The sequence below is a fragment of the Pipistrellus hanaki genome, assembly GCF_964339955.1.
Source record: "Pipistrellus hanaki genome assembly, chromosome: 2".
NCBI classification, from domain to species: Eukaryota; Metazoa; Chordata; class Mammalia; order Chiroptera; family Vespertilionidae; genus Pipistrellus; species Pipistrellus hanaki.
In genome coordinates, this window is record NC_140504.1 from 92970850 (window position 1) to 92992142 (window position 21293).

Consider the following 21293-nt stretch of genomic DNA (forward strand, 5'->3'; position numbering starts at 1 on the left):
TTAAATGAAGAAAATCGATGCTATTATAGTATGCCTTCCTGGACCAGTCACTCTCTGTGCATTCTATCAAAACTTGCATTAATCCTAAAATCCTGGGTTTTCAACCATCTCACATATTTTGAAATTCTTCTGGTAAAGACATAAGATATCAATAAAACAAAATAAAATTTGTAATTTGTCAAAATCAAATAAAAAATATAAAGAAATGAGGAAAAGATCTCAAAAGGTGGTTGAAAATAATCTAAGGTGCAAAAATGGTTGTAATGTACACAGATTCGTTACAAAGCCCTAAGTATTACTTGGCCTATAATCTATACTTATAAAAGCCTACGCAACCTTTAAGACAGGACAACTGGCTGGTACCTATGATGTGCACTAGCCACCAAGGGGCAGATGCTCAATGCAGGAGCTGCCCTTTGGTGGTCAGTGTGCTCCCACAGCCAACCTATGGTGGATGGACAATCTCCTGTGGTCCCTTCCCTCAGCTGACCAGCCCTGTTTGCCCTGATTGGTACTGGGTAAGACGGCCCCTATTGGTTCCAATCACCAGGCTGAGGGACCCCCACCAGTGCACGAAGCCTCTAGTAATTAAATAACTCCAAATAATATTTCAGCCTAAACCGGTTTGGCTCAGTAGATAGAGTGTCAGCTTGCAGACTGAAAGGTCCCAGGTTCAATTCCAGTCAAAGGCATGTACCTTGATTGCAGGCACATCCCCAGTATGGGGTGTGCAAGAGGCAGCTGATAGATGATTCTCATCAATGATTCTAACTCTATACATCTCTCTTTCTCTCTGTAAAAAAAAAAAAAAAAAAAATATATATATATATATATATAAAATATAAAAAAAGAAAAATAATAATATTTCAATGATCATTTACCAAGTTTGCTTTTCTTTTCAACAGATTAAAAATAATACCTGAACTTGTATATTGAATTTATGATAATATGCACTAATTATCACACCCCTCACAGGTTAGCTCCTAAAACACAAGATATATTTAAGGATAGAGATTGCTTTTCCCATGTTAAGTTTTCTTTAAAATTATATATAGGGTATCTTCCCAAAATGCATATACACTTTGAATAAGTATTATTTCCAAAAGGTTAAAACTGAAAAGAAAGAAATATCAGTTGTGCTATCAGAAAAAAAGTGTGTACATTTTTTTTGGACACCCTCCATGCAGAGTGGTTAATTGATAGTTTGGCAATTGGGATATTAGAACAATGTAGCATTTAGACAATGATGCTTTTGTAATGTTGTCTGTTGTATAGGCGATAATTCATTTATATAAAATCTTTGGGGGGGAAAAAACTACTTCTCCAGAGCCTAGCGGTGACCGACATGTTTGAATGAATGAAGTAGACGGAGAATGTCAATATTAATTTATGTAATGATTAGTAAAGAAAAAAAGGACATTCTAGTAGAAGGTCTTCTGTCCACTGTTTGCTTAACTCATTGTCTTTTCCCTTCGGGGAAGTTTTTTGCTTGGGACATTCCTAGAAGGCAAAGACAGAGGCTTAGAAAAGAGAAGGGGTTCGGGACTCAAAATGGTTTTGGGACAGTATTAGGGGCCTAGAGGAAACTGTTTGGTCTGGTAGGAGCTCGGAGAGCCGGCGATCCCACAGCCCTGGGCCCCAGGAAAGCGGCCCTCCGGCCTCGGCGTGGAACTCCGCGCTGCCCAGGCTGTGGTCGCGAACCCTGCGGCGGCGGCGGCGGCGGCGGCGGCGCTCCAGGCCCGGCCCAGGGCGCGCTCCCCCCGCCCCGCCCGGAGCGCGGGCCGCGCGGGCGGAGGGAGGCCGGGGGCGGGACTCGGGGCGCCCCGCCTCGCCCCGCGGCCCGCGGGTCACAATGTGGGGTTAGGCGGCGGCGGGCGGGGCGCGGCGGGGCGGAGCCGCGGGCAGGGCGGTGACGGCGGCGGGGGAGGGGAGGGAGGAGGACGCGAGCGGGAGGAGGACAGCGCCATTCCGCCGGCCGCTCCCTCCGTCCCCCTTCCTTCCCTGCTGGGGCCCCGAGCGCCGGCCCCGGAGCGAGCGCGCCCGGCCCGGCAGCCGCGCCCTCCCGCCCGCGCCCGCCGCCCATGGCCCGCGCCACGCCGGCCCGCACGGAGCCGTGAAGCCGCCTCCGGGGCCCTCGCAGCCCGCGCCGCGCCGCCTGCCCGCGGTGCCCGCGCACCCCGGCCGCCGTCACCTCCGCGCCTGGCTGGCGGGGGCGCAGTCCCCGGCCGTCCGCGCGGTCCCCCGGAGCGCGGCGGAGCGCGGCAGCCCGGGCCGGCGGAGGAGCGAGGGGCCGGCCGGCGGCGCCGCGGGGGCCATGACCGTGGAGCAGAATGTGCTGCAGCAGAGCGCGGCGCCCAAGGTGAGGAGCCCCGCCGGCGCGCCCGCCGCGGCCCCCTCCTTTCCTCCCTCCCTCCCTCCCGGTCCCCGGCCCCCTCCTCCCGGCCCCCCTGCCCGCGGTCCGGGCTCCCCCGCCACCCCCTGCCCTGCCCGCTGCCTGCGGGGCGTCGCGCCCGGGGGGCTGCTGGTGGGAGCGGGTGTAGTCAGCGGGTCGCAGTCTGCTTCCTTCTGGCCGATTGTTGTCCTGTAACCAACGGTGCGGGGTGCTGACTGAGAGCGACCCGCACATTCCTGCAGTCCTCTCCGTGCTTCTTAACTAAGCTTATCCTCCTTAAAAAAATTAGTTGTCACTCCTGCTGCGCTCAGTTTGCGTTTCGCAGGCAGGCACATTCCAGGCCTGCTGTTCTGCCAAAGGGTCTCCGTCGGAATTGAGGCGCCTGCCTTGGGGGCAGGTACGTCTACCAGGTGGACTCTGTGTACAAGTAGAGGATTTGATGGTTTCCCTTCCCTCTCCAGTTTCTTTCTTTCTTCTTCTGTCCCCTTATCTGAGTATAGGAAGTGTCCCCTAAGAAAGGAAACCTTTCTGGCCATGTTTATTTCAGGAATCTTTTGTCCCCTAAGTTTGACCTTGTTCATGGTTCACCCTTTACCCTGGCCTCACTCACACGTTCAAATGGTCACCTAAGTAAAGTAAAAATAATAAGTCTATGTTTGTGAAGCTCCGGCTCTTTTATAGTCGGTGGTGAGAGATGCCCCTTTCTTCTAGATTTTGCTTTCAGAGTCTCAAGTGCACTATCATGGCTCGAACTACATCCTGAAGAGTAGTTGGCTATGCCTTAGGTTTTTTTTTCAAGAGGGGTCATTTGTGTGAGAAGCGTTTGGGTAAAAGGAAAGCATTGCTTTAGTCCTGTTGGGATTATAAGGATAACTTGGCTTTACTGTGAGCAGCTGCCAAAGATGTGAGTGGTTCATCTGGGGGAGTACTGAGTGCCCCACCCTGCGGTAGTTTTGGCATAGTTATCCTACCTGTGCTTGGTTACAGAGTGAGGCCTGCTGCCCTACAAGGCTCTATTTATATATTCACAGTATGCTAAGTTTTTGCTTTGAGATTGTTTTTAGAATTTTATGATAGTACTTGAAGATGCTCAAGAATTTTGGAAAGCAAGGATAGTGCATTGTTATTTTAGGCTCTTTGGGAAAGTTCTTTTGTAACTCGGGTGTGTTATAGTTGACTGTTACTGGTAAATTTAGAAGGTTCTGCACACTGCTGTTTATTTACAGTGAAACAATTCTAGATTTAATAATACGAATTTAGAACAGTTTATCTTCTAATCCCCTCTCTATTGTATTTTGAATATCTTAAACTTTAGTTTTTGATATTTATGTGATAAAGTGCTAATTCTTTCAACAGGATTTCGAGGTCCTGTGTACTAAGTAACATATAATAAGTTTGGTATCATTTTTGTTAATTCTTTTCAGTGTTGAATATTAAAGCCTATTTCAAAGTGGGAAATGTAGGTAATATTTTTTACATCTCTTAAATTTGAATAATGGCAAAAAGTTTGTTAAATTGATTTTGCCTGAGTACTTCTTTAATATAGAATCAGATAATACAGGTCTGTCTGGATCAGTGGTTTACACATAAAGTTGTGGGATTCAGAATCAAAATACTGAAAGTGATCTTGGTCATCAAGTCCAATTTCCTAGTTAATGAACCCTCTCTTACATAAAGAAAGTAGTAGTTAATTTAAAGTATTACAATTATGCTATTTTTAGTGTATGTCAGATTATTTCATTGATTTTGGGGAATTTTTTTAGAGCACCATAATTTTTATACTTTCATCATAGTATTTGTATTGTTTAAAAAACAATGTTTAATTTCTTTATTACTATACTATTACTTATTAGAGCTATTTAAAAATATTTATATGGGTATGAATATTTTACATCACCTACTTCAAATAAATTGATAGATTTAAATCCACCAAACTAGCCTTAGCTGGTTTGGCTTAGTGGATAGAGCATCAACATATGGACTGAGGAGTCCTGGGTTCTATTCCGGTCAAGGGCACATGTCCTGGTTGAGGGCTTGATCCCCAGTGAGTGGCATGCAGGAGACAGAGTCATTGGTTCTCTCTCATCATTGATGTTTCTATCTCTCTCTCCCTCTGTGAAATAAATAAAAATATATTTAAAAAAAGAAAAGAAAAAGATTCACACCCAAGACTTCACTTCTTCATTTATAAATGAATTATTGATGAATAAATAAATAAATAAACAAACCCACCAAACTAGTAACTAGGAAATGGACTTCAAGCTAGCAACTAGGAAGTGAACCTCATACTTTAGAAGAAACAAAAGTGAAACTTTTGTTTTCTCTTTGAAACTTTATGAATGATCAGTAAAAGGAGAGTGGTGTAATGCACATTGCACAACCAAAATTTTAGTCTATTTTATACTCTCAAAAAAACTGTGTGTGTATGCACTTGTATAACATTAGTTTTATGTAAAATAGCTATATTCTGGTGATTAGAACAGTTCCCAATATTTCCAGTGTTTTTTTTCACCCAGAGGATAATCAGTGATAATCTTGAAAAAAAAATTTTTTGAAGCAGCACAACAGAAAACGTTGGCAGCTCTCCCTACAGAGAGGCTTATCACCGATTAATGTACCTCAAGGGCTGTCTTTTCCTCTGATGTGGTGTTTGCTTGATGCTGTGGTTTGTCCATGGCAGATATTGTGGAAATGGGATACAACTGCAGAGAGCTACTTTTCTGAGGTGTAGGTGATACAGATGAGGTGGAGTTGGAGGCAGATTAGATACAATTAAATCCTGCCATTTGGTCTTGAAGATGTATCCTAAGCCTTTATACCGTACTTGATATTATTCTAAGTGTAGGATCCTTATATCTCAGAAATTTGATACATAGATTCAGATCTAAGTGAGAATTCTTTAGGGCAGCAATAGAAGGCTTCTTCCCAGAAACCACATTAAGTTGTGAAGCGAGCTGAATATTATTTACGTTATATGTATCCGTTTGAGTTGAATAAAATGTAAGGTTCATAAGAGCAAGTATATTGGCTGTTGGTTTCACTGTAGAGTTCCTTGCATGTAGTAGGTTTGAGTAAATATTTGATGGTGAAATAAGAGTGTTTTCTGAATGGGATGCAAGTGCAGTAGTTATTTTAATTTCCTAACTGAATCTCACAATTTAACATTGAGAAACAATGAAAGTTCGAACCAGACAATTGTTGTAATATAGGCAGTGTAGTGATAAGACAGTATGATGTGGGTAGGAACTAAATCACCTTTCTAATACCTTTGGGCAAATCATTAAATGCCTCTGAATCATCTTTTAAAGCCTCAAAGTTAGCCGAAACCGGTTTGGCTCATTGGATAGAGCGTCGGCTTGGCGACTGAAAGGTCCTGGGTTTGATTCCGGTCAAGGGCATGTACCTTAGTTGCGGGCATATCCCCAGTAGGGGGTGTGCAAGAGGCAGCTGATCGATGACTCTCTCTCATCGATGTTTCTAACTCTCTATCTCTCTTCCTTCCTCTCTGTACAAAATCAATAAAATATATTTTTTTAAAAAAAAAGCCTCAAAGTTAGTATGATTAGACAACTTCTTTATATCTGAGTGTTTAGTGGATATAAGTATGCATTTATTCCAGTTTGAGGGAGGATTAAAGGAGAAATAGTAGAGGATGAGGAAGAAGAAATCTTATGGCTCAACAATCAATTTTCAATTAATTACATGGGGGTTAGGTGGGAAAGATGACATAGATTAACCAAACTAAGAGTTAAAACAAAATTTAAGAATACAAACTGGATTCGGGGTAAATTTCTTAGATAAAGTAATGTAGTGTTTTCTCATTTAGGTATAATCTAAAGTTATAAAAATGCAAACAGCATTTTATAGTACAGTTAACATTATATAAATCACTGTAAACATTACATAAAATGAATATTCTTTAGTACTAAATAGTTGCTTATCTTGCTATTAGGTAAGACTTGGTTTGGGTAGAGAGGTAAGGATCCAGCTGCTTATTCTCTTCTTACTCTTTTCTTTCTCACCTAATTTAGATTTGTATACTAACATTGTATCCAGCTTCCTTTATGAATTCTCATCAGTTCTAATAAACATTTGGTTGATTTTCTTCAGTATTGTATGTTGACAATTACTGTTTTATTGCTTTATCTAAGATTATAGAATGCTACTAGGATTAATGTTAGTTTCTATTATGTATTTTATGATGATATGGAAATTTTCTTATAGTTGAAGTTTTTAAAATGTTTTGCAATCAGATTTAGGATGTTGATTCTATCAAGTTTATTTTTTTCTTCTTTAACAACTGATTTTATGTGTCAAGAATGTTGGAATAAATAACATATATGGAATATTTATTATGTACCTAAGGAATTATGCTAAGAGTTTTTTAAACTTTGTTTTGTAATATTAACCACCTTATTAGATGAGCACTATTTCCCCCCCTTCTTATTGTGATTGAGGCAACAGTATTAGAGAAGTTAAGAACTAGAGCAACATTTCATTGTGATTGTGTGTTTAAACTCAGGGTCAGCAGGTTCAATAGCTCCTGCTCTTAACCATTATGCTTTCTGATAAAATCTCCTTTAGCCGTGATACCTCCAAATTCGTTGTACTAAATTTTAATCTAGAATTTGGTATCTGTATTCTTACATGAGCTTGATTACACAGTTTGCTTTTGTACATATGGAAGGTTAGATCATAAAATTATTAGAAAGCTTTCTGTGTTTCTCCATGCTTTGGGAATTGTTTACTTTAGGATTAGGTTTAATCCTTCAAAATTAGTGGTATTAAATGATTACTTATCATTCACCCTAATAGTTATTTTGAAGTTTTGATGAGTATAACAATATCACAATGACCATTTGTTACAGCAAGTTTTAGATAAGCTTTCCAAATTTTTATTATCTTTCAGATTTTTTACTTCTTTCAGTTCAAGTTCAAGACTGTTTATAGATTCAGATTATATTTCATTTAGGTTTCCATATATATTAGTCTGATCTTTTCTCTTAAATCTATGTATCTCTTGATGGATCCCTTTCTTTTGTCTTTAATAATTCCACCTTTCTACTCATTCATGTGGTTATTGTTGTTTTTATACTTGAATTCACATTTAGTGAATTTGTAATCATGTTTAATAACAAAAAGCATTTTGAACTGGATTTTCATCTGGTTTAGTTTTGATTTTTACCTTATTTACTTTTTCATTACTTAGAGATTGCTTTTTGTTTACTTTCCAAGATGTTGCATTTTAAAAATTATTGATTTTTGATTTTGATGCATTATTTAAAAAACATGATTAGTGATGGTTTTAGAAATTTATTAAGATGTTCTTATGACTATGCATATGTGAGGTTTTAATGAGCATATGAAAAGGATGTGTATTCTTCAAAAGTTATAGAGTTTTTTATATATATATATATATATATATATATATATATATATATATATTGAGCACATAGTATGATTTGAATATCTACTTTGACTTAAATTCTGGGAGATGTTGATGTCTTTTAATATAATTTCATCAAATTCTCTATGTATTTTTAATGGATCTAATCCAAATTTGTTTGTATTTGCTGGTCATTAGTAAAAGTTTATGATTTACATACATCGTGATAATTAATAAATTTAATATTTTGTTGTCGTTTGAGTTTCCATATATTAGCCATATTTTCCCATTCAGTTTTGGTGTATTGATCAAGCGTCATTGTATCACCTTTCCTACTCTTGCCTCTTTATTCTATAACTAGAGGCCCGGTGCACAAAGACTCATGCAAGAATGGGCCTTCCTTCCCCTGGCAGCCGCACCGCTTTTGCTCCAGCCGGAGCCACCTTTCTGCCTTTGTTCCGGCTCGGAGCCGCCTTTTCGCCTTCCCACACTACTCAGAGGCCTGGAGCTGCTGGGTGGGGCAGAACGCCTGCGTCGTCATGGGGATAATGCAGGCATCCCTCCCTGCCCCTGGCCACTCAGCACCTGCACATGCAAATTAACCTGTCATTTTTATTGGCTTAATTTGCATACTCCTGATTGGCTGGTGTGCATCACAAATGTATGGTCAATTTGCATCTTTCTCTTTTATTAGTGTAGATGATGTGAAAATCTAACTTTTTCTCTTTAATTTTAAACCAATTAAGCACATATTTTTCTGAGTGTCAAAAATTAATAATTGGTTTTTCTTCCTTTCCTCTACCATCAATAAGATAAGACTTATTAGCATGTTTTTTTTTTATTTACAACATTCCTGATTTTATTGGGATAATGTAGAATTATAATTCTAAGTGATACCTTTTTACATTTCTTAAGATATACCTTAAGTGAAAAATAATACTTGTATTACAGACACGTTAGTATTTAGTAGTTAGTTTTTTTTTAAGATTAAGTATTTACATTTACTTTTAACTTTCTTTTCTGTATAGTATAATACTATTTGATGTTACCTTTTAAGTTTCGTGTGTGTGTGTGTGTGTGTGTGTGTGTGTGTGTGTCTGTGTGTGTCTTTTTTAACAGTCCTGCCTAGGATTTCTGATCTGAAAATTATAATGTTCTTCTCAGGAAAAATGTATTTTAAAATTATTGCTCCTATTCTGTTTCTTGTTTTCTCCATCTGTAACTACATTATTTGCATGTTAGATATCATTTATCTCTCTTTTTTCAAATTTTATTTTATAATTTCTTTCTTTTTGTACTGTATGCTGAGATAACTTTTTTAGCTTGGTCAACCAGATTATTTTTATAATGCCAATTTTCTATTTACTATCCCCTTAGGTGGTCAGATATTTTTTGGAGGGTTTATGTAAATAATGTGCATTTAAGTTTGTTCTGAAGTGCACAGAATTGAATTAATCACAAACATTGGCTCATGATCAGCTGTTCATTTATTTACAAAAGTGCTTATTGTCAATAATAAGTCCGTATAAACCCATACTTAAAACAAAAGCTAGAACTTTGAAAGTAGCCTATATGTAAGCCCCTTTATCCCACCCCTCTTGTTTTCATAAAAGATTGTAATCATCTTAAGTCCTGTTTTCATTCTCCCTTTAATTTCTTTTTTATTCCATCTCTGAATTCTTGAAGGTATGTTTTTTGTTTTAGTTGTTTTAAATTTAGGAACTTTTTCTCACCTCGATATCTAAAAAATATCCATCCATCTTGAAAGGTTAAAGTCGGTGGTGCATGGGCAGGCTAAATAGCAATCGCAGATGGTGAATAAGAAAAACTGAATTTCTTTAAAGAAAAGGAGATGGGGATATCCAAAGGGAAAGGCTACACAGCCTTTAAACAGGGGTATTAGGTTGATTATGACTTCAAAAGCACACTTAGCATAGCAAAATTAGGAAGGTGCGTAGAAGTAACAGGAGAGCCTAGGCTGGGCTGAATTAGCTCACTGAGAAGTCAGAGAAAAGGGGACTTTGGAGACAGGTTCAGGGGGTTAGTCTGGGACTAGCGTTCCTGCCCATTGCTCCACTGGTGGCAAGTCTCATGGGGTTCCTTAGAGAGGAGATGGGGAAAGGAAATGGTGCTGGTAGCACACACATTGGGTCTTTCAGCCTGAGTGTATTTATCTCTCTTTTGCAGGTAGAAATCTTAGGGGATCTCTCAGGGGAGGGTCTTAGAGCTCTCCAGGCATGTTCTTTCAAAGGGTGATTATTTGATGCAGCTGGTCCTGAGGTAGCCATGGAATCACTTGTCTGGTTTTGCTGCTTTTGTGGGCCTGGAGCTGAAATACAACTGACGCCTAGATGTTATCTTTAGGGAGGAAAAGGTCAGGGGGTCTAAACCTCATGACCAGCGATATGAAAGACCCAGATGATGACCAATGATATGCTAGGGGAGGATAGGTTACCTTAGGGGTGAGGTTCTTGTTTTCCAGTTTTGCCCCTTGTTAGGCATCCAGGGCTTCTGTTCTGGTGATTTTCTGTACACTGGCCCATTGTCCTTGCTACGCTCATGTCTGTCTAACTGCCTTAACGCATATTTTCTATTAAGTGTTTTTAAAGTTATGTTTGCAACATTTCAACCTTATTTCATTTGCACTTAATTTTCATATCTGGAGTGAGGTAAGGATCCAATTTAATGTTTAGTATGTATGATGTTTTTGTTGTCTATCTTACCTTATTGAAAAGTTAAATGCTGTCTCCCATTGAACTGGCATGCCATCTCTGTCATATACAAGACTCAATGTGAAATGCTCTTTTTCCCCTGTGTTATTTTGTTCCATCATTCATTTTGTGAATACTGTCCTGTCTTCATTGCTGTAGTGTCATTAGAGTCTCTGTACTAGTAAAGTTAGATTGCTTTTCTTCTTCCAAGGGGTCATGGTGCTTTATTTTTCCTTAGAAATTTTAGAGTAATCATACAAAGTTCTGTGAGAAACCCTTGTTTGAGGTTTTCTTTTTTATTTATTTATTAATTTCCTTGAATCCATAGATCAATTTGGCTTTAGTGACATCTGTATGATATTGAGTCTCTCCATGAACAGGATATACCTTTTTATTTGGGTCTTCAGTATCTCTTATTCAGTTTATAATTTTAATTGTAGAATTCTTACACATTATTTGTTCTAGGCAGCTGATAATTTCTGATGACAATTATATGTGGTGCTTTAAAACATTTGTTATTGGCGCTGGTGCTAGCATCTTGGTGGGGATGCTTCTGCACTTGAGCTGCAAAAAATGCAGGGCGGCCCTGAGGAAGGAGAGCCGAAAGAATATGGATAGAACTTGCTTGATTGAGAGACTCTGGACTCTGACAGAAGAAGGGGGAGGAAAAGGAGAAATCTTCTATTGAACAAGAAGAGAAGGTGGTGAAGAGAGGCAAAAACAAAACAAAAAACATGAGTGGTTGCTGTGGGAGCAGAAGGCCCAAGAAGAATTCAGAATAAAGGAGGAGGAGGAAGAGGCACCTAAAAAACAGCAGGAAACACAGGAGAGAAAGTTAAAGGAAGAGTGAGAAGAGCACAGAGAAAAGTGAAAGAGGATGAGCAGAAGCTGCAGGAGGAGAAAGTGGAGGCTGTGAGAAGATGCTGGGGTGGCTGAAAATGAGCTGGGAAATCATGGGGCAAAACTCAGAACCACGCAGGGACTGATGAATAATGAATTAAGATCTAGCTAACTGTCATTCTACAAAAAAACGGGAGCTTGCCGTTTTGGAGGTAGAGATGTTCACTGAAACAGTTTCGGACATCGAGCCCCACCCTTCTTATCAGAAGCCTGTTTACAGTGTTTGGTGTGGAGCAGTGCAGCCAGGACTGCAGGAGGAGGGCACGTGGTTCCTGGACTAATTCAAGGATGTGACTCCCCTCTCCTCCCAGTTCCAGAACGTGGGGAAGGTGATCCAGTTCCAGGTCAACTGCAGCGTGGAACTGCATCTGAGGGGCAACGTGTGTGTGCAGAACTGATGGGGAGAGGAAAGCAGAGTGGCTCTTTCTCTGTTTAAAGGACCTTGGTATGCAGGACAGTAGCTTTAGTGCGAGTTCTGCCCCGTGACCCAGTGGAAAAGGGCAATTTGTGGCTTATGTGAAATACACAATGCCCAAGAGGGAAACACTGCAACAATGAATTTTGGGAAGCTAATAGGGACTTGTCTCTCTCAATGGGTTTGGTTCTCTCTTTGGTAAGAACTCACAGAGGAAAAGTATCACATGATCTCACTCATTTATGGAATATAATGAACAACATCAACTGATGGAAAAAAAACAAAAACTAGAGACATAGAAATATTAAACAGACTGTCAAACCTCAGAGGGAAGGCAAGGGAGGGTGGGAGGAGGGGAAATAAGAGATCAACCAAAGGATTTGTATACATGCATATAAGCATAACCAATGGCTTTTGGGGGTTGAGGGCATGTACTGGGGGGTAGGAGTGGCCAGGGAGAGATCAATGGGAGAAAAAAGAATCATATGTAATACTTTCAATAATAAAGAATTAAAAGAAAAAAAGAAAAATAACTCAGAGAGGCAAGGACTATGGCAAGCCCAGAAGTGGAAGCCTCAGTCTGTCCTGTTTCTGCAAAAGGAATGGAGAAGCTGAGATGGAAAGGAGAAGTAGTCACAGGGGTAAGAAACCTCACAGACACATCGCACAAAGTGGTGAAAGACACAGTTCCGGAAGTAGAGAAAGAAAAAGGCTGCAGGAGGTGTGAGGGGATGGCAGCCAGAGCTGAGCCCAGACCCTTCTAATTCTAGGAGTTGAAGTGGGAGGGGGTCAGGTAGTAGAGACAGAACTGTTGATAGTCCCAAATCTAAATAAACTTATTTACACACACACACACACACACACACACACACACACATATATTTGTTGTTTGTTTTTGGTATGTAGAAATGCAACTGACATGTACATTGACCTTATATCCTGCCATCTTAAGCTTTTCTAGTTTAATACTTTTTTTTAGCAATAATTTAAAATTTTTGTCTGTAAAATATATGTGTAAGTCATGATGGTTTTATTAATTTACTTCCAATTTTTATATCTGTTACTATATTTTTTCTTATTGTACTAGGTAAGGCCACTAATAAAGATTAATTAGAAGTGATGTCAGTGGATAATGTTTTATTGCTGATTTTAAAGGACAATTCTTACTTTGGTACCTAATGTACTTCTAAAGTATTTACATGTGTTAGCTGTACAGACATCTATAATAATAAAAGGGTAATATGCCAATTAGACCAGATGTCATTTTGGACGTCCTTCCGGACAAAGCCTTGGCCCGAGGGAAGCCTGGGTCCTGGGTGCCTGCCTAGGGCCAGAGGGAAGCTGGTGCGGGCAGCCACGGGCAGAAAGGCCTACTCTTGCACGAAATTCATGCATTGAGCCTCTAGTATGTTATAAAGAGGGTTCTGTTTCTAAAGAACTAAAGATTATTGTGTTAAGTTTTCATATATATATATTGTGTCCAAGGGACTCTGTGAAAGTTTTCGCTCCAGGCATGCTGGGGTTAGGGGCGGGGATATCTTGTTGTCAGCCACTTCTCTGTCATCTTAAGTCTTTAACCATTTTTTTGATGATTTAAAAATATTGTTGTATACAAATCATCTCTGAAAAAATTTTTTAAAATGTGTGTGAAATAGCATATGAAACCTTATGTCTACTTTAAAGGAATATAATAAAGATATTGCCATTTGTACTACCCGGACATGAAATCAAGTATCATCCTATTCTCGAAATTTTCTTAGTGCCTCACCCACACATTCCCTCTCTTCGATATCCCACGAGCTGTTATCTTGACTTTTTGAAGTTAATATTCCTGTGATATAATTTACAAAAAATAAAATGAAACCACCCATTTAAACGTGAATAATTGGATGAATTTTGGCATTTAGATAGTTCTGTCACTCATGTCACCCTTCTGATATAGGGTTCCCACTGTCCCTATTCCAGGTAACATTGATCTGGTTTGTCTTGCTATAGATCAATTGTAGCTGTTTTAGGTCTTCACATAGGTGAAATCATAAATTTTTGTTGCTTGTTGCATTTGATAGTTTTGCTCAGTAAAATGTTTTAAATACTCAGCTATGTTGCATGTATTGGTAGTTTGTTATTCTTTATTGCTGAGTAATATTTTAGATTAAATTTCAAAATATGTGTGAACACGTACCTATTGGCAGACTTTGACTTGTTCCCAATTTGTGGCTCTTATGAATAATGTTGCTACAATGTACATTGTAAGCAGGTCTTTGAGTAGCCGTGTTTGCATTTCTCTTGGGCAAATACTTAGGTGTATTTGTTATAAAATATTGCTAAATGGTTATTCAAAGTAGTTGTACTATTGTACATTCCCATCAGCAATGTATGAGAGTTCTAGTTAGTCTACATTTTCATCAACAGTTATATAGCCACATTTTATGTTTTAGCCATTTTAATGAATATGTTACTATGTTACTACATTGTTGGATTAATTTGTTTTTTCCTGGTGACACAGTTTTGAACATTTTTATGTGTTCATTAGCCATTTTTTGGATGATTTTAATATATTGGTGCTTCTCATATATTATCCATTTATATTCTCACAGGATTAGCAATAACTATTCTTTCAAGTCTGAAAATGGCTAAATAGCTAAAGATAGTGCCAGAGGTAAAACATTACAGCAGTAAATATTAATATGCTCACAAAGCAAAATAAACTGTATAATGTTTCTGTCATTTAAAAAACTAACATCTGATAAAAAGGGTCACTGCTGAAGAATAAAAGCCCTTTATTTATTCATGCCCCAAACTAACATTAACTTAATTTCTTTGATAATCAGTTGCACGCACAGTAGAAATCTTTATGATGTGTATTTTGTTCACAGGTTACAAAATACTTTAACACTGTAGTTGGTTTTGAAAGGGCTTCCTGGACTGATGGCAGGTGGGATGAACTGTGGAGTTGGATGGTTGGCAAGCAGTAGGGCAGAGAAAGACATTTTTTCTTGTTTTCCCTCACAGTTTTCAGTCCACGTGAGAGCAAGAAAGAAGTGCAGCCTGTTTTAAAATGGAACAGAAAATGTTTAATATTTGCTGGCATTTTGTTGGTGTTGTTAAGCCTAGAAGTGGGTGGAGTGAGGTCTGGTTAGCTGCAGAGCTGAAGGAGTGAGATCTTGAGTCTTCCCAGAGGACTTTAGGGCAGGGCAAGGCTGAGGAAGAGGATCAAAAGAAGCAAGCAGCATTCCCATGCCTCAGGTTTAAAATTCCCAGTTTGGGGAGGGAAGAAGCAGCTCTTTGCACAGGCCTCCTGGGGTAGTGGACCCTCTTTTGTACCTCTTTTGGTTTCACCATACATATTCTCAGAACTGGCTTCCAGGCTTCTTTCCCAGTGGGGCCAGGGCTTCAAGTCAGTGATAAAACTGTAGAACTGCCCTAGCTGGTTTGGCTCATTGGATAGGACGTCAGCCTGCATACTGAGGTGCCAGATTTGATTCCAGTCAAGAGCACATGCCTGGGTTGTGGGCTTGATTCCCAGTGTGTGTGTGTGTGTGTGTGTGTGTGTATGCAGGAGACAGTCCATCAATGATTCTCTTTCATCATTGATGTTTCTCTCTCTCTCTCCCCCTCTACCTTTTCTCTGAAATCAATAAAAATATATTTAAAATAAAAACAACACAACCCTGTAAAACTAATAGAACTGACAATATTTCCATCCTTGCTGGTGACCTCAGAAGGAGAGCACCAGTGCATCTGAGCATGTGTGGCCGTAGCTGGATCGATGAAGGCAGCATATAAAATGGCTAGGGTCCGTTCTGTGATTTCTGTGGTGTTCCCCGGGGTAGGGGACCCAGGCCTCTGTAAATTGGGATAAAGTCCGCCACCTCAGTGCATAGAATTCTGTATGAGCAGGTATGATCTTAGAATCTATGAACATTCGTATTATTTGGTGTTGCCATTAGCTTATTCTTGGCCATCTTGAGGTTGGCTCAGGCAAACTCTAGCCTCGGGGTCTGCAGTTTTCAGATGGAAGCAGATCCCTTCTGTGCATTCTTGGCTATATGGTGGTATCAGGTACCCATTACACCCTGGCACTGCCTGGAGAGCAGGTGGAGTCTGGTTTAATGTGCAAAAGGAGGGGCTGATTGCCAGTTTTCTGTTTCTCCTCTTCTGTTTTAGAGTCTCAAGGGCTGTCTATGGGAGTGAAGAGGGGCAGGGCTGTGGGAGGCGTGGTTGGAAGGCAGGGGTTATGGTGGGGAAGTACTGGCAACCTGCTGCCTCCATCTTTCCTTACTGACTTTTTTTTTTTTTTTTTTTTTTTTTTTTTTTATCTCCTAGAGTCTATATCTTGCTATTGAGTTGTAGTAATTTATATATTCTGAACATGTCTTCTATTATATACTAGAGGCCTGGTGCATAAAATTTGTGCAGTCATGGGAGGTGGGGGGGGTCTCATCAGCCTGGCCTGCCCCCTCTCACAGTCCAGGAGCCCTCGGGATGTCTGACCGCCAATTTAGGCCATGGGGAGTGGACCTAAGTCGGCAGTTGGTCATCCTTATCACTGCCACAGATGGGGTGAGCCTGGCTTCTGGCTGAGTGGCACTCTCCCTTTGGGAGAACACTGACCACCAAGGGGCAGCTGCTGTGTTGAGCGCCTGCCCCATGGTGGTCAATGTGCATCATAGTGACTGGTCATTCTGCCATTAGTCTGAAGCCATCTCTCTGACATCCCCTGAGGGGTCCTAGATTGCGAGAGGTCGCAGGCCAGGCTGAGGGACCCCACCGATGCACGATCGGGGCTGGGGAGGGACATGGGAAGTTGGCCAGGTGGGACGGGACCACAGGCAGGCTCTAGAGCATGTTCAGCCCATCTTGCTCAGTCCTGCTTAGCCAGACCCCAGCAGCAAGCTAACCTATCAGTCAGAGCATCTTCCCCCTGGTGCTCAGTCCATGTCATAGTGACTGATCGACTGGCCTCTGGTGGTCAGTACACGTCATAGCGAACAGTTGAGCAGACTTAATATATCATTAGCATATTATGCTTTGGCTAAATGGCCAACTAGAAAACTGTACACTTAGCATATTAGGCTTTTATTATATTGGATTTTTTCTCTCAATATGTAGCTTACTTTCATTTCATTTTCTGGTAAATTTCTATGAAGTCAAAGTATTTTAACATTGGTATAGTTCATTATGCCATTTTTTCCCTTTTAATATGCTTTAACGTAATATTTTTGAACCTGTCCACAGGAATTTTTTCCTATATTTTTGTCTAAAATTAAAAAAAAACAAAACACAACACTTAGATTTAGGTCTATAATCTACATGCAGTTTATTTTTGTGTGCTCCAAGGTGTAAGAGTCAAGGTTTATGTGTAATAAATGAACCTTGTGTTGCAGTTCAATTATACTTCTATATATGTTAGAACTTAATCATTCAACCGTTGACAAACTAGTTATATTTTAATATATTTATGGACCCATTGGTTTTTTTTTTCTGTGACATTTGTATTTATTTCTCTTGGTTTTTTGGGGTGGGAGTTGATTTTTCTCTTTATATTTGAACAAATTTTTTATAATCTTATAACATTTTTCCCCCCACTTACATATTTTGTAGATATCTTTTTCCATTTTCAGGATATCTTTTACTGCCTTTATTGTGTCCTTTACTTCATTCCAATTTAGTCATATACATATACATATACATATACATATATATATATATATATATATATATATATATATATATATATATATATATATAACGTTCCTTTTATTCTTTTATTGCCCTTAAATATTTCTCTAGTTTTACCTTTAATATTTAAGTCTCATTTTATTTGGACTTGAGTCTTGTATATTGTTTGAGTATGTGGTCAAATTCAGTTTCCCCTCTGGAGAACCAGCAACTCTGTTGAAAACTTTCTCTTCCCTGTTAATACTCCTGATGACTATCTGAATTGGAGCTTTTTAAAGGAAAATAGGTCTGAGGGACTTTCCTTTGATTAAATTACGTTTTATTATAGTTTTACTGAAACTTACATGAATGTAAACTAAGCATAAATTTATTACGTTCTATTGTGTAGCTCTTATGCACTAAAACAAAAAACCAACTGATAATTTAGATATAACAAAAGCTATAAAATTAGTATAATTTATAGTAACAGGGTTAACTTGACAATGGTTGTGTTTTATAGAAGTTAACTTGGCACTTGTAACTTCAGGGTAACTAATATATGTGTATCAAGATATTCTTGTAATATGTTATTAAACTCTGGGAGTAGATTTTATTGCTGTTGTCATATATATTACATCTGTGACCCTAGTGCTCAGTTAATAGCCCTGGTCTTAAGAGTGGTGTTCTCAGCTTTCTTTTTTTTTTCTTTTTCTTTGTTTTTAATCTTTAATCTTTATCTTATTTATTCGTGATGCTCAAATTAACAGATGGAGAAATATGGCATTTATTTACATTCATTCAGGGTATTTTTATTTATGGGAAAGTAAATGTGTACACAGAGCAAAGCTATAGAATAATGTTACTCTTACATTTCACAGCTGTAATTTTTTGTGTTTGTATGTATTATGTACAGCAATCTGAAATTGTAGGAAACATCTTAATTGAAAAGATTATTTCTAAGCATTCATATTTACAAATGAATCAACTTTAAATATATTTGTACCTTAATTTATGGGATATTCTCTAGTCTCCCTTCATTTCTTTCTTATTTATTTATTTTCTTTATTAAGGTATTATATATGCTTATATCTTACCATTGGCTGCCCCTCCCCCCGCCCCCCCCCCCCCCATACATGCCCAATGTTTTGTATCCATTGGCTATTCTTATAATCATGCATTCAAGTCCTTTGGTTGATCTCTCATCTCCCCCCTTCCCCCTCCTTAACCTTCCTGCTGTAATGTTTGATGCTTTACTGTCTCTGTATCTATCTTTTTGTTCATAAGATTATAATGTTTTTTATTATACACAAATGAGTGATATCAGGTGGTATTTTTCTTTCATGACTGGCTTATTTCACTTAGCATAATGTTCTCCAATTCCATCTAGCTTGCTGCAAATGGTAAGAATTCCTTCTTTTTTAAGGCAGCATAATATTCCATTGTGTAGATGTACCATAGTTTTCTGATCCAGTCATCTGCTGAGGGGCACCTAGGCTGTTTCCAAATCTTAGCTATTGTAAATTGTGCTGCTATAAACATAGGGGTGCATATTTCCTTTCTGATTGGTGTTTCTAGTTTCTTAAGATATATTCCTAGGAGTGGGATTACTGGGTCAAATAGCAGTCCCATTTTCAGTGTTTTGAGGAAATGCCATACTTTTCTCCACAGTGGCTGCACAAGTCTGCATTCCCTCCAGCAGTGCACGAGGGTTCATATTTCTCTACATCCTTGCCAACAGTTTGTTGATTTGTTGATGATAGCCATTCTCACAGTGTGAGATGGTATCTCGTCATTTTGATTTACATATTTTGGATAATTAGTGACTTTGAGCATGTCTTCATGTCTCTTGGCCTTCCTTCTGTCTTCTTTTGAAAACATTCTATTTAGGTCCGTGCCCATTTTTTTATTGAGTGATTTGTCTTCCTTTTATTAAGTTGTATAAGCTGCCTGTAGATGTTGGAGATTAAACCTTTATCAATGATAACATTTGCAAATATGTTCTCCCATACAGTGGCCTTTCTTGTTTTGTTGATGGTTTCTTTTGCTGTAAAAAAAAAGCTTTTTATTTTGATGTAGTCCCATTTATTTATTTTCTCTTTAGCTTCCATTGCCGTAGGAGCAGTATTAGTAAAGAAGTTATTTTGACGTATGTCTGAAATTTTGCTGCCTGTGGATTGATCTAGTATTTTTATGTTTAAGTCCTGTATCCATTTTGAGTTTATTTTTGTGTATGGTTTAAGTTGGTGATCTAGTTTCATTTTTTTGCATGTATTTGTCCAATTTTCCCAACACCATTTATTGAGGAGACTGTCTTGACTCCATTGTATGTTCATGCCTCCTTTGAAAATACTAATTGAGCATAGTGATTTGGGTCGATAACTGGATTCTCTATTCTATCTATTGATCTATACATCTGTTCTTATGCCAGTACCAGGCCGTTTTGAGAACAGTGGCTTTGTAATACAGCTTAAAATCTGGTATTATTCTTTCTCAGGATTGCTCTGGCTATTCAGGGTCTTTTTTTTTATTTTATTCCAGATGAATTTTTGGAGAGTACTTTCTAGGTCTGTGAAATATGCTATTGGTATTTTAATGGGGAGTGCATTGAACCTATAGATTGCAGCAGAGCCTTTAGCATTTATTGCATTGCTGGTTTGGTGGTGATAAATTCCCTTAGTCTTCTTTTGTCTGTGAAGCTCCTGATTTCACCTTCAATTTTGATTGATAGCCTTGCTGGGTACAGTATTCTTGGATTCAGACCCTTCCTTTGAATGACTTTGTATATTTCATTCCATTCCCTTCTGGCCTGATGAGTTTCTGTTGAGAAATCAGTTGCTAGTCTGATGGTGGTTACTTTGTATATAACTTTCTGTCTTTCTGACTGCTTTTAAAATTCTTTGTCATTTGTGTTTGCTAATTTAATTATAATGTGCCTTGACGTTGGTTATTTGGGGTTCATTTTGCTTGGGACTCTGTGAGCTTCTTAGATTTGTGTGCGTTTTCCTTCCTTATATCAGGGAAGTTTTCTGTCATTTCTTCAAACAGGTTTTCTATTCCTTGCTCATTTTTTTTCTCCTCTGGTACTCCTATTATGCGGAAGTTGTTTTGTTTGGTGTTGTTCCAAAGTTCTCTTAGGCTCTCCTCCTGGTTTTTAATTTTTTTTTTTCTAGTTGCTGCTCTATGTGTGTATTTTTTCCTACCTTGTCATCTAGCTCACTGATGCGGTCCTCTGCTTTTTCTATTCTACTCTTGATGCTTTCTGTTGAGTTCTTTAGAGCAGTGATGTCATTTTTCATTTAATTTTGGTTCTTCATTTCCTCTTGGTTCTTACTCATATTGGCAAATTTTGTCTTCCATTCTTTTCAGCCACCTTCTGACCATTTCTCTCAATTCTTTCTCTGATAGGTTGCTTGCCTCCATTTCGTTTACTTCCTTTTCTGGTGATTCCTGCTTCTCTTTCATATGTGGGCTGTTTCTTTGTCTCCCCATGATCTCTCTTTTCTGCATATCAGGTTATATAGTTCTCCCTCCTGTGTTGTTTAAAGGCACAAAATACAACACAACCAGCTACAACACACAAGGCACTGAACAGAAATGTGTTTGCGGTATTAATCTCCAATAAAGGTGAACACAAGAGAAAGGAAAATTAGGGATAGGAGCGAAAGAAGAAGAGGAAAAAAAAAGAAAAAAAGAGTGTCTTAATGAAATTGGGAAAAGGAAAAAAAAAATAGAGAGACAAGAAAGAGACTAAGAAAGAAAAGGGAACAAACTATATATACTGGGAGAAAACTCCAATAGAATCTAGCCACTATTCTCAGCAAATGCCAG

General features: G+C 38.9%; 1 protein-coding gene across 3 annotated transcripts in view; it reads left to right on the forward strand.

Annotated features, from left to right (window-relative positions):
* Positions 1–1909: 1909 nt before the first annotated feature.
* Positions 1910–21293, forward strand: part of USP25 (ubiquitin specific peptidase 25) — a 176388-nt gene continuing 157004 nt past the window's right edge. For 2 of the 3 annotated variants that reach the window (XM_084875916.1, XM_084875917.1), the window contains exon 1: positions 1910–2359. In XM_084875916.1, the coding sequence (XP_084732042.1) occupies positions 2315–2359 (45 nt within the window). In that variant the 5' untranslated portion in view covers positions 1910–2314. The remainder of the gene's footprint in view (positions 2360–21293) is intronic. The other variant, XM_084875918.1, reaches the window with a different exon arrangement.